General features: G+C 33.8%; 1 protein-coding gene across 8 annotated transcripts; it reads left to right on the forward strand.

The window, feature by feature from the left end:
• The first annotated feature begins 52 nt into the window (after positions 1–52).
• LOC127812641 (cytochrome b-c1 complex subunit 7-2, mitochondrial-like) lies at positions 53–13798 on the forward strand. 8 transcript variants are annotated; one of them, XR_008025965.1, is made up of 6 exons: positions 53–208; positions 291–448; positions 2264–2311; positions 4940–5009; positions 5097–5179; positions 13277–13798. XR_008025965.1 is itself a non-coding variant. In XM_052353128.1 (5 exons), exons 1-4 carry the CDS (start codon positions 112–114, stop codon positions 5006–5008), a joined length of 372 nt encoding a protein of 123 aa, XP_052209088.1. In that variant the 5' UTR covers positions 53–111; the 3' UTR covers position 5009; positions 5097–5238. The 8 variants fall into 8 exon arrangements, 3 of the variants coding, with proteins under 3 accessions (XP_052209088.1, XP_052209087.1, XP_052209089.1); XR_008025967.1 differs by lacking the exon at positions 13277–13798 and adding an exon at positions 8695–8992; XR_008025966.1 differs by lacking the exon at positions 13277–13798 and adding an exon at positions 8700–8992.
• Positions 13799–13812: the final 14 nt, after the last annotated feature.

The following is a 13812-nucleotide window of genomic DNA, read 5'->3' on the forward strand; positions in this document are numbered from 1 at the left end:
AACTTGAGAGAGGACGACATGGATATGCAAGGAGAAGTGGTAGAGAAGAGAGAGAGAGAGAGAGAGAGAGAGAGAGAGAGTTTGGAGCAAAGCTTTTGAGAAGAAGGGAGAATGGCGTCTTCGCTGATGAAGTGGCTGGTGGATCCAAAGAAGAACTGGTTCGCGGCTCAGCACATGAAAGCCGTCTCTAACCGCCTTCGCAAATACGGTTAAAATTCGGTCTTCTAAGCTTAGTTTTGGATTTGGGATTGTTTCGATATATTGATTGGTAGTTTGTATGTGTCTCCAAGGCCTTCGATATGACGATCTGTACGATCCGCTTTACGACCTGGACGTGAAGGAAGCCTTGAATCGCCTTCCTCGAGAGGTCGTTGACGCCAGAAATCAACGCCTTAAGCGAGCTATGGACCTATCCCTGAAGCACAAGTACCTCCCTGAGCATTTGCAGGTCTCTCTCTCTCTCTCGATATCTGTCTATTTATCTACGTGTCTTTGACTTCTTATGTTCAATGCTGAAAAAGGCTGGATTACTTTATAAGAGAGTTTTGGATCCTATATTTCATGCGACTTTGATATATTCCGGATAATTACTGAGAAAATATAAGAAAGGGAAACAGAACAGAATTTCCTGTTTTGGGCCATTTTGCTATTTTGGTACTGACTCATGTTATTTCCCGCAATAATTGCTTCGCTTTTACTGTTATATGTAGAGGACAAAAAGTAAGTAGGATGAACTGCTGAATTGTAAACTGTGTTTGCTTTGACTTCTAAAATGAGAAAATCAAAGAAAGGGAAACAGAACAGAATTTCCTGTTTTGGGCCATTTTGCTAAAATGATGAAGCATGTGAACTGTGCATATGTCTGCCTGCGTGTGTGTGTTTTGCTTTTTAGGCTGGTGCAGCATTAACCCAAAAAGGGGACAACATAAGAGTCTTGTAGTATTTCCTGTAGTTTTAACCCAAAAAAGGACAATATAGAATTTTGGAAGATCCCCCGCAGTGATAATGTGGTCTTAAACCAGTTTTTGTAATTTCAGATAGAAACATGGCCAAGTACAGGTAACTGCTCTAAGGGTAGTGACAGTTATCTGAACAATAGGCGACCAATCTGACAATCTAGTGCTGTTAGCCTGTTATATGAGAATGTTTTTCTCTTTGAAGCTCATATGATGCTTTGGCCTATTTGATTAGTCACACACACAAGCACGCTTGTGTATCAATGTCTAGACTAGAGGAATTTCAGAATCTGGTTAAGTAAATCCTGCTGCAGGAGTTTGACCACCATTGTAGGTTAAAGCCCGTGTAGCATAGTCTTCCCATGTACTTTCCTTATTTGATTCCCCTATATCAAGATGTATCGTTTAATCCAAGGGGTGAAGTTCGTCTGCAATAGAGCATTGTCTGTGCAACCAAATGACACAAGAGTTGGCTTTGGAGTTATATCAGCATTAGGCACTAGATTCTTGCGGATTTCTTTTCCATTAGAAGAAACTGATCTGGGTGATGTGTTATGATTAAATCGCCAAACATCTGCAAAATCTATTCTATTTTTCTCTAGAATGGCTGCTATAGCTACCATCTACTTCTTCTCTAGCATGTATTGCTTACCACTTAACACACCTTGCATTTGCCTGAAAATTCTTAATGGATATTCCTTGAATTCCAACATGAGAGGTGAAGGAGGCGGGGTATTTCTATGAAGAATGAAACAGAAAAACTAAGCCTACGAAAACAATTGTAATGCCTCTGTCTTTCACAGCTAGTGCTATCATGTACATCTGCTTTTCTTATGTGAGGATGTATGCTATGCATGAATTTGTAGTTTAGGCTGATGTTGGCAGCTGACTGGTATGTGCATTCCCACTGTATGACTAGTCGGCCGTTTGTATGCATCGGTGATGGGTAATTGTGCATGCCTTGTCTGCTATGGAAGTCTTTCTTCTTTTTTTTTTTCTTTTTTTTTTTTTGGAAGGTGCACATGGGAACATGCGTTTGATGTTTAAGTCAAATTGGTTTCTGTTGCTCATGAGAGTGAGAAAGGCTCCTAATGTGTGTGTGTGTGGACAGGTGACCTTTTGAGTTTCTAATCATTTGAATTCTTTTCAAAAGCTCATTAGAATATGGATATTTTATAAATTGTTGTGTAATATCTTATTCAATTTGATTGGTTAATAACTTTAGTAGTCAAAACCTATTTATCAAAATTCTATGCCTACTTGCCTGATGATTTTGTGACTGGCTGATTCCTTTTGCTTTCTCACAGGCGATGCAGACACCATTTAGGAGTTACCTTCAAGATATGTTGGCCCTTGTAAGTGGTTAAAAATTTCAACTGTCTTGAGTAACAAATTTTAGTGCATGTCTTTCTTTTGCATTCTTTTCGTAATTTAGTTATATATTGTCTGCAATTTCAATATAATGCACACACACACACACACACACACACATATATATATGTATTTGTTTCCATAGCTTACTCAGTAACAAGGTATAATTGCCCAGTTGTCCTTTTCCATGAGTGAAGGTTAATTATACGGAAGTACTAAGAGGTGCCACTCATCTATCCATTTTAAATATCGGAGTATGTATGCTACTGGTGCTCTTAGATTATGGTTTGGGTGATAAAATCAAGAGCCCATTTGAAAATCATTAGTTTTAGAATTCTTTAATTCTATTTGATTTGGATAATTATTAGGTTTATAGGGTAAGCATTGTTTAAGTTTATGATGAAATATTTTGTTTTTGTTAGGATTTTATCAAATTTTATGATTAAGACTTTGTGGTTTTAGATTGGTATATTTATGTAGGATCAATTTCAATTGGGTATTAGTTGGTTTAGGAGTTTATTAAACTTATAATATGGCATGGTGATATATTTTGAAATTATGGATGTGTTGAGGGATAACAAAAATTGTAATAGCTTTGAGCTAGTTCTCTCTTCTCCTCCCCTGTACTTGTCTTCTTTGCCTTTATTTTCTGTTTTCTCTATGATTTCATCTTTGTCATCCTCTTCTCTGCTTCTCCATTCCTCTACATTTGTTCTTCCCTCGATTTTGAATCATTGGTCCATACTATAGTTCTTGATCTGTAGAATGGCAAGGAAGAGGGAGTTTCAAAAAAACCACTGATACCTCTTGATTGACCTGCAGAATTGCAAGACTTCAGTCTGATTTTCGCAGAAAGCTTGGAAAGCCCAAGGACCCTCTTTATTAGGCCTGTAAACCCCCACTGCTTGAAGTGGGGTTGAGTCAGCTTAAAATGCAACCATCTTCGCTTGGTAGGGCTTGAAAGGCTATAAAGTTATCCTTTTCTCTAGTATTTTCAATCCAAGCTGTGATAGGGAAAGCCGCAAGCAGCCCTATTTTGTAAACTTTTAGATGTATTTTGGTACCTTATAGGAGTAGACTTAGTACACAATTGTTGAACAACTTCAATTTTTCTTCAATCACTTTTTTCTTTTGTGTGTTTTGCGTCTCTTTTTCTTTTATTTTCTTCAATAAATCCAAGCTCTAGATGATTGTTCACTTGCCTTCTTTGCCTTTATTTTCTGTCTTCTCTTTGATTTCATCTTCATCTTCCTCTTCTCTTCTTCTCCATTCCTCTACATTTGTTCTTCCCTCGATTTTGCATCATCGGCCATACTGTAGTTCTTGATCTGTGGAATGGCTGGGAAGAGGGAGTTTCAAAAAAACCACTGATACTCTTGATTGACCTGCAGAATTGCAAGACTTCAGTCTGATTTTTACAGAAAGCTTGGAAGGCCCAAGGACCCTCTTTATTAGGTCTGTAAACCCCCACTGCTTTAAGTGGGGTTGAGTCAGCTTAAAATGCAACGATCTTTGCTTGGTAGGGCTTGGAAGGCTATAAAGTTATCCCTTTCTCTAGTATTTTCAATCCAAGCTGTGATAGGGAAAGCCGCAAGCAACCCTATTTTGCAAACTTTTAGAGGTATTTTGGTACCTTATGGGAGTAAACTTAGTACACAATTGTTGAACAACTTCAATTTTTCTTCAATCACTTTTTTCTTCTATGTTTTTTTGGGTCTCTTTTTCTCTTATTTTCTTCAATAAATCCAAGCTCTAGATAATTGTTCCGAATGAAAAAGAAAACTAGACAAGAATTGCTGGGTATGCCAGTTCATTTCTTTACTTGAAGGATGAAGGTAATGATTGTGGTGTAAGCAACAAAAGAATAGATGAATCTTTCAACTAACTTAGTATTGAGTATTTATGGAAATTACAGTAGTACCCTTTTGTTTTTTGTTTTTTGTTTTTTTTTTTTTTTATGTAGAAGTGGCAATTTATATCCGTGAGTCAGTGCTCATGTTATGTCAACTCATGAGTATAGCAAAAAATAGATCAACCCAACTACAACAATTAATTAAACGTGTTAGACATTTAAAACCCAAACACTTCATTTATTATATGTGTAACCCGACATAATCCATATAACCCATTTAACAGATAAATTGTATCCACGCAATTTTACATGGCCCAACGCAATTAACCTATTTAATAAATTGCAACATGATAATATGTTTGATCATTTATTCGTGAAAAAACAAAAAGCTATTAAATCAAACTACATGTTTACTTAAATACATACTTTAACCTAAAGAATTACAAAAATATAAACAATTATTTTATAAATATAATATAAAAATAGCGCCTCTAAAACACCAAAAGGATCGTGTAGCTATTAATATTTCTTTTAACAAGAGTTTCGGTTGTTAAGTGGGTCAATTTCATATTAAGCGTGTCAATCCTAACATGACAGTATTAATTTTGTGTTCACTTGTTTTGATCCAAACATATTTAATTTAAATCCAAACTCACTATTTCGTCATTTTGGAGTCGTGTTAATAATAGGTTGTGTAGCTTATTTGCCACCCCTAATTCTATGGCTTGGATTTGGTAATATATTTGCTAATGCATTGCAGGTGAAGAAGGAGAATGCAGAGCGGGAAGCTTTGGGAGCTTTGCCGCTTCATCAGCGGACCATTCCTTAAGGTTATAATACTATATCTGTGGCAGCCACCTGTAATTGAAGAAGTATGTAATTGACTAAAGAATAAGAAAAATGTGTGCTTGTTTTAGGGTTTAGGGCACACCATAGCACTGGAGAAGGCGGATCAGCATTGTTAGGGCCAATATCACGGAGTCTGTTCCTTCTGTGTATGGTATGCTTTGCGACTGAATACCTTAACTATTGATAGTATAATTGTCTGCTTTATCGTCATTTCTGATTTTATCCATTGGTTATTCCATTCAATTTTTGTCTTGTTGAGACAGTGACAGGGAAAAGCATGCACTGTTCTTGATATACAACAATCACCTCACCTCTTTAATCTAACTAGGTAGGGTCAACTCACTTAAATTATAGGGTTTGGCATTAAACATTTATGCTGGTGGTTGGTTGTTAAAACATCGAAATTGATATATTGCCATGTCGGGCAATCTTATGTTATCAATTGGGTCTCATCCCAACAATTCTCCTATTACGTGCGTTACCCCACCCCCCTGCATTCTCCCTGCCTCGATGGGGCTCACGTCCAACAACATATCAATTCTTGTCAAACATAACTATTTTTTTTTTATTCAAGATTGAAACCAGTCATAACTAAGATGAACACCTTCAATATTATTTGTGGTGAGAAGTTTTGTGAGAGAATTATTTAATTCACAAGTAAAGATGTAATGATTTTATAAATTATTTTTGGAAGATATTTTAATTTCCCAAGTAAATATGAATTTTTTTAGCATTTGTTAAATTAATTGTATTCTTTTTGCCATTGCTAGGCCATTTTTTTTGTAAAAATAGCAGAAGAGTACCATGAAAATAAGGCTGCTGCTCCCTAGAAGGAAAATAAGAATCACTAGTCTATGTCTAGTTTGAGTAATATTGTTTTTAGATTACGCGCTATCACGTCTTTATTACTTGGCCTCATAATTCTAGTAGCAGAGATAAATTAGGGGATCTAGTAAGCAGTTGTCGACCTCTAACATAATCGCAAACGTGAGGACAGCAAGTATTTTTTATATTTTAGAGTCGTTTCTTACCTAGTGAATTATTTTCTGGTCAAGACTCAAACACAGGACCTGGGGGCCCAAAGAGCAACACCTCAACAAATTCTTCTTTTATCAATTGATCTACGCTCCAGAGGCAACTTGGGTCATACTTTCATATGAAATCTTGTTGAGGCTTTTATTCTTTGGTTTTTTAATTTTAATTTTAGTTAAGTGATCCCACACTCGAGACGGATGGACGTGTGTATTTAATCCCATGGTAATTCAAATTAACTCTCTTAAGATGTGTTTAGTAGGAGGATTGAATAATTCAAATTAACTCTCTTAAGATGTGTTTAGTAGGAGGATTGAAGGGACAAAATATATCTAAGATAATTATACCATGTTTAAGTAATCGCCATAGAGATAAAAAAAAGATAAGATGCAAAAAGTATTTTAAATTTTTATTTTTTTAATATATTTGTTAAATTTATCTATCAATCCTTAAAAAAGAAATTACGTGAAAAATAAGAAAAATGACGTATATGTTCTTTAATATATTTTTAAAAAATTAATAAATAATTTGATAAATTTTTTGAAATATTTCATAATTTTATTTTGATTATTTCATATTTTGATTAAAAAGTATTTTAACCTTATTTTGATATAATTTTATTTTATTTATTTTAATAAATATTATTTTAAAATATTATATCCAGTGAAAATATTTAATCTTAATCTTAAAATTATTTTATGGGATAAAACCATATCCCACATCCCCCTGTCTGATAACTTAATCCCACTTCAATTGGGTTAAATTACTTGCCATTGCAGGTGATTTCGCCCCTTACATCAAAAAGGCTAAAATTCTCTCTCCCATCTCGGGGTGTATTCGTCATTTAACTAACAATGTCCAATTATACCCCTTTCAATAATACTTTAGCCATGTACCCAACAAAGAAGTAGTATATACCAATCATGGGTAGGAGTTGTTTAATCTTTTACAGTTTTATCTCATTCTTAATTTAATTCTATCGCTATTTAAACTGAATATAAAATGAACTGTTACTACTTCATGGGAGAGAGTTAGGGGTAAGGAACAAAACTATATATGAAATGGAAGGGCGGGAAAAATAACTTGAAAGTTGTTACTTTTTTATTATTATTCGAAAATAATAAAGAGAATAGAAGAGGATAAAACCATATAGAAATAGAAACAGAGTGACAGCTATACTTGTCATTTAAACTAATTTGTAAGGTACAAAAAGTTACATTTAATTATAACATGTTACTTAAGACTTAAAAAAGCTAAAAACTGTTCTCATTAGTTACTGAAAAAGCTAATACATTTTCCAGAAAAAAATAGACTTATACATTTTAAATGCACCAATGTATAAATCATAAAAGTTTGATCCTCTTGATTTATATCCTAAATAATATGTAAAATTACTAATGTCTTGATGACTTAGTATCAGACATTAGTTGCATCCTTAACTCTTTGTGTGCTTTCAATGGACACCCAACTTCTCAATATTTCATGCCTTTTCCATACGAAAGAGTAATTAAAGGATTTTATTTGAGTTAAGAAAACAGTAGAGTTTTTGCAAAAATAATAAAGATAAAATAGTAAAATGAATAAAAAATATTTATTAATGCCCTTTCTTCTTCCTTCCTGCCTCCCAAATTAGAGTATGAGAAAAAATGGGGTATGCTTTTTATGGGTCCCCTCCCTACCCCTAACCAAGGGGGAAGGAGATTCCAAATATATTATTTGAAAGAGCAACCTTGTCGGATATCAAATTAAAAGTTGTTGTGGGGTGGGTCATAGGATTGACTAAATTTTTAGCCTTAGATTTGTGTTTGATTCATTTAGCACTCATTTTCTTTTTCTTTTGGAGGGTCTTTTAAAATTTGAGAGTGAGAACTCCCCTCTTTTATCTTTATTTGATATATCTATTTGACTCGGATAAAAATAAATTTTTATGTTCGATTTTAAAGGGAGAAGATTTATTAGGATTATATCCCAATTTTTCTTTTGCTAAGCTGCTCCCATTTTGAATTAAATAGAGACATCTCATTACACTAATTGAGGACATTTGCAGTGACGAGGGGGTCGAAATCAATCACTAAATTGCTACTTCTATGCTTGGCTAAATTGTGATTGATGAACTTAAAAACTGCCCATGATATGATTCGATCTCAATTTATGATTGATTCAATTAATCTTGATGAGATTGGCTCCAAAGATACAAACAAAAATACTTGGTTTATAGCCTCCCACTTCATCACTTGGTTGCAGTCTTATTTCCACAATTGAGGAATGAGCTTTCTACCATTTGAGGGGTTATATAAAGAGAAAGTACTATTGGTATACTTTGGGCTACAAAAAGATGTATTAATGACAAAAAAATTCTTCATGAGGCATATGGAGACGAGGGGTATTTTAGTCATAATATTTTTTTATGTAGTCCAAAATGTATAAAAGTAATGTACAAATAGCATGACTCAATATAAAAACTGCAATAGAAGTAATATTTTGTCTTGAAAGTAAATAAAAAGAAATGATATCTAGAGCCCATAAAAACTTTTCACATACTTCAATAAATTTCCTTACTTTCCTCACCATATCTAATAACAACCTAACATGCATAATTTGCTCGCTCCTTATTTTCTTACCCTTTTCCTGAAGGAAAGACCATGAGCCAAACATGGCATGACATTGAAAAAAATTTGCAAATTGTTGGCGAGATCAATCACTTTCACATGGTTTGAAATGTATATACTGTGGGAGACACCGCATCTTGTACTTGTATGGCTTTATGTGAGAATTGTAATTAATAATCATGAAAAAATCTCTCATTTTTCTGTAGAAGTAATAACCCAACATTGTATAAAGCCTTTATTAGTCTTGTTATATGGTTGTTAGCTACATAAGAATTTTAGCTTCTCAATCAATTCTATCTATGATCCTATGTTAATTTTATAAACTTCTTATAACTCTTATCATATTTAAGAGTCTTCTATATATCAAATCTCTCTCCATATTTCTGTTGGCTCTTTGGTTAAAATGTCTCCTTCAACATGAGAGATACAAATACTGTGTTTCATGGTACCTAGTGTCCTGGTACAGTTGGCCTAACAAGAAAGGCTATCTACTATTGGACATTCCATGTGATGCCATGAGCCCATGCTTTTAATGTAGCAACTGAAGCCTCTAGCAATTCGCCCACCTTCCTTTTTGTCTCCTTAGATGTGTCATCAACATATCTGGGTAAACCCCCTGATCTTACCTTATAATATATATTTTTGCACCACTTTTAACCATGCTAAGGTAGCTATATCTGGAATTAGCACTTTAGGTTGTGAGGAGTCTTGGCAGCAATGGGTAAACCCCCTGATCTTACCTTATAATATATATTGTTGCACCACTTTTAACCATGCTAAAGTAGCTATATCTGGAATTAGCACTTTAGGTTGTGAGGAGTCTTGGCAGCAATGCTAAAATTATTTGTTTATGATTGAAAGATCGTAGATTTGAATTGTGAAAATAGTATTTTTGCACATATGAGAAAGAGCATTTGTAAAAGTATGATTGTCTCGGACCTTCTTGAACTACAAGTCTTGTCCATGGAAAATCCATTCATTTTGTTTGCTTTCATTTTTTTTCTGTTAAAAAAGATCCTAATTAGGAACTGGGGTATCCAAATCAAGATGATATGGTTGTAATCTGTGATGTGTGGGTGTGGGTGGGGGGGAAGAGATTTTGAAAAGTCACTGTCTCATTAAAGCCATAGGTGCATATGGATTGCAAAGTTAGCCGAATCCGCGCAGTTGTCTCAATCTGTATGGAATTGAACTTTCACTTCATGTGGATTGCTACTCTCATATAGCTAGCTAGCTAGGGGTGGACCAACTCCCCATTTGCTAGCTACTCCCTGATTGTTGGGCTGTCAATGAGTAACTCTAAAGATGTGGTTTGATAGCCTGACAGGTTTATAACTAATTAGCAATTATTATTGACTGTAGTTTAGTTAAAAATCTAGTCATTTTATATTATACAATCAATAATAGGATAAGCTGATTTATGATTTATTGAAAGAGGTGTTAAAAAATAGAGACATAATAATATATAATTTTTTAATATCATTTAATAAAAATATGTTACATAATTAATAATATTATTATCAATCATGATTCTTAATATTATTTTTATATAATAATATTTTATTTTTTAAAAAATATATATATATTTTTTTACTTATTCATATGACTAATTGAAATAGAAAAATTTACCCTTAGCTCAAATTTACTTTAAGACTCTTATGGGATTTAATAAGAATCTTAAAATATGTTTTACTTTTTATATGGTAATATCATGTTTAGTATCTCATATTCATATGACTAATTGAAATAGGGAAACTTACCCTTAGTTCAAATTTACTTTAAGACTCTTATGGGATTTAATAAGAGTCTTAAAACATGTTCTTACTTTTTGATATGGTAATATCATGTTTAGTATCTCATATTCAACATGGGATAAAGCAAGCAAACTAAATTTAAAATAATATCAGCAAAGTAGGATTATATAAAAGGCAAAGCGATAGTTTTATATATATAATATCATCTTGGAATTAAATATTCAGATTGTGTGGACATTTTTGTTCTTCGCTATATAGACCCCTATGATTCGGGTTAAGTTAAAATAATTCTTAATAAAATCAAAACAAAAACAAAAAATAATAATAAATAAAAGGATTGCTAGCCTACAACTTTCGACAGCGGGTTACTTCCTATATTGCACGGAAATAGGAAACGTTTTCGATAGAAAATGGAAACGTGGAAACGAACATTTTTCTAAAAAAATAGGCATAAATAGGGTCTGAGACGGGAATAAAAAACGTTTCGAAAACAGGAAAACGATTCCTATAAGGTGTTTTCATACAACATAGGTTACTTCTACCATTGAAACTTGTGGACGATGATAGACTCTTGGAACCCATCGTCAATGAGTGCAGACCGGTGGGTTGGGTTCTAGTACAAAGAGAGATGCAAAAAGAGATAAAATAGAAGAAGATGAAGCAAAAGAAAAATAATCAACAGTGGGATAAGAAGAAAGAATCAACAAGGGAGAATAAGAACCCCATGGGTTCGACAAATTCAAATGTGCTGCTTTGTCTTCTTCTTCATTGCATTGAATCCTAGAATCAATGGCCAAATTTGTTGTTTTATCAACCCTTGAATCAATGGTTGATTCTCTCTCTCTCTATATAATAGAATCCATTGGCGACGGGTCTGACTCGATGAGTTCTTTTCACAATTTGACATACCAAATATGTGATTGGCATAATTTTAAATTATAACTTTTGTACTAAACATGATGAGGTAATATTATTTAATTTTATTGCTATCTTATTTTATTCTTATTTTTTATCTCATAACTATTTCCTTCCAATACTAAATTGCCCTAAAATTTCTAATTTGGTTTAGGATAATCCTAGACTGGAAGAATGATACACCCGGACTTTGCTTTGATCCTTTTGGCTGATGGGTAGCCACCACCACACGTCCCTTAACAGTCTAAACTCTGTCCTTTTACCGCCATTGCCATCTAGCCTTTTCTACGTACATATACAAATCCAGAGGAAGATACGGGTTGGTTGTGGTGTCCCTTTCTGGATTGGCATCCTCAACCCAACAATGTTAATTGACTTCTTGGGATGACCGCAAATGACTCTTTTTGTCCGATTCTTTGTGTCTGTGTTCTTCGTTATGTTATTCTTTGTGTTCGTGTTCTCTATTATGTATTGTATGATTCTATGTGTTTGTACTCTCAATTATATAAAGAAAGATAAATTACAAATTAGGCATTTAATCCTTGCATAGATAAAAAATAGAGTTCACGATCCACTAAATCACACTTGCATATCGCTCACTTTTTTTACCATTCAACTTATACCCTAAAAGGAATGTTAATTGACTTTTTCAAGTTACATTAGGTTCATTTCAAGCGAGTTATTTGTATCCTTACACAGGGATACATTACCTAAAGTACAAAAATAAAATAATATGGATCCTTAGTATAAAAGATTTCTTATTTATAGTTAGTTGTGATATTTATACCTATTTTTTCTCTTTCTTTCATTTTTAATCATTATTCATAAAGAGTAAGTTTGTATATCCCATTTGAGTCTTTCTTGCGATTATATATTGCTCCATACTATTTATTTATTCTTAGTATTGGTTTTGTAGGTCAAATCTGACAAAGTACTCAAAAATAAAATAAAATAATTATATTATACTTGTAAAACAATTAATTTCATTATGTTAGAAAATGTTATTGATATATCATTGTGTGTATTTTAAATTACACAATGATGTGTCAATGTCTAAAATACCCTCACCCAAATCTGCGAGGTGAAGGGTATTTATAACATTTATTTTTGTGCATTGTGTAACTCAAAATGTACATAAATAATGTATAAATAGTATGATCGATGTTTTTATTAACAAATAATAAAGAAATATGACACGTGTCTTATCACTTAATCATGAGTGAAAAGATAAGTTCACAAAATCGAGTTTTCGAATTATAATCTCAAAAAACATGATCTCTATCAATTCTATCCAAAATATTCAAGTACGAGAGTATTGAAAATAACTCTTAATATCCCAATTGAAAATTTTGAACCTAATGCTATCTCTATTCAGTCCTATAAATTCGTTTTCAACTCAAGGTAAATAAGTTCAAGAATTTCAAAAATAACCTTGAGTATCATATCTCACTTCTTTTATTTGATATTTTCATATCATATTGATTGCATTGGGTTAGGTTGGATCACTAGGTATAGCATGTATTTGTGAAACTTAAATTGAAGAGTCTTACCTAAACAATTACATGGGATCAAACCCATTATTATGAGACTAACATATTTGAGATAGTTATGTGACTAGAACTAGAATCTCACATTTGTGAGCCCACACGAACGGGTCTGTAGAAGTTCAACCAGCCGAAAGGGATCGTAAATAAGTGATTTTACAGGAGGCCCAGCTGCATTTTCCCTGCCCTGCCTCTTTCTGGGCTCCCACAAACCTCAGATTTCTGGCCCCCAATCTCCTCGTGACATGTTTCTTTCATTTTCTTTAATACTATCCACGAGTGTATGCAATAGACTGCACATATGATTGAATCAGTTTGGTCTGATTTGGTTTGAAGTGTTTGTTGTATTTAATTTAGTTACTGATGATGTTTTTTGAAATTCAACTGATATCAGGTACCTACAAGCACCCTAGCTTCAGTAAGGTGACATTGAGCCAGTAAAATCCTGAACCTGAAGGACACAAGTTGCTTGCAAGTGCCCTAGTTAGGATGAGTGGAGTGGAGTGGAGTAGAGGGTTAATGGGTTGTTACCAGGAGCATTGGCTTCTTTGCTTTGCTCTAAAAGGGTCCAATCCAATCCAGAGGGCCATTGTTTAATATCTACCCATTTAAAGCCCCTGGCCTTTTGTACCTACCATACCAAATTGGTGATTTATCCTTTTCAGGCTTTCCGATGGGATAGCGACAAGAGTGTCACTGTTCCCAGCTCTTTCCTCTTGAAAGCCATGAGATATGGCATTGCAGGCAGATGCCATGTTTTCAAGGAGACAACCTTAATTTAGGGCTGGATTTTATAGGACTCTCACATGCCATAACATGGACGGACTCTCCTGCTGCTTCTTGATGATGAAGCCCAACAATTCCTCCCAAGTGTTGTTATTAATGTGCTCGCCCAGCGTGCGCTGAATTTGTAAGTTATTGCATGAATTG

The sequence above is a fragment of the Diospyros lotus genome, chromosome 11 (assembly GCF_014633365.1).
Source record: "Diospyros lotus cultivar Yz01 chromosome 11, ASM1463336v1, whole genome shotgun sequence".
Classification (NCBI taxonomy): Eukaryota; Viridiplantae; Streptophyta; class Magnoliopsida; order Ericales; family Ebenaceae; genus Diospyros; species Diospyros lotus.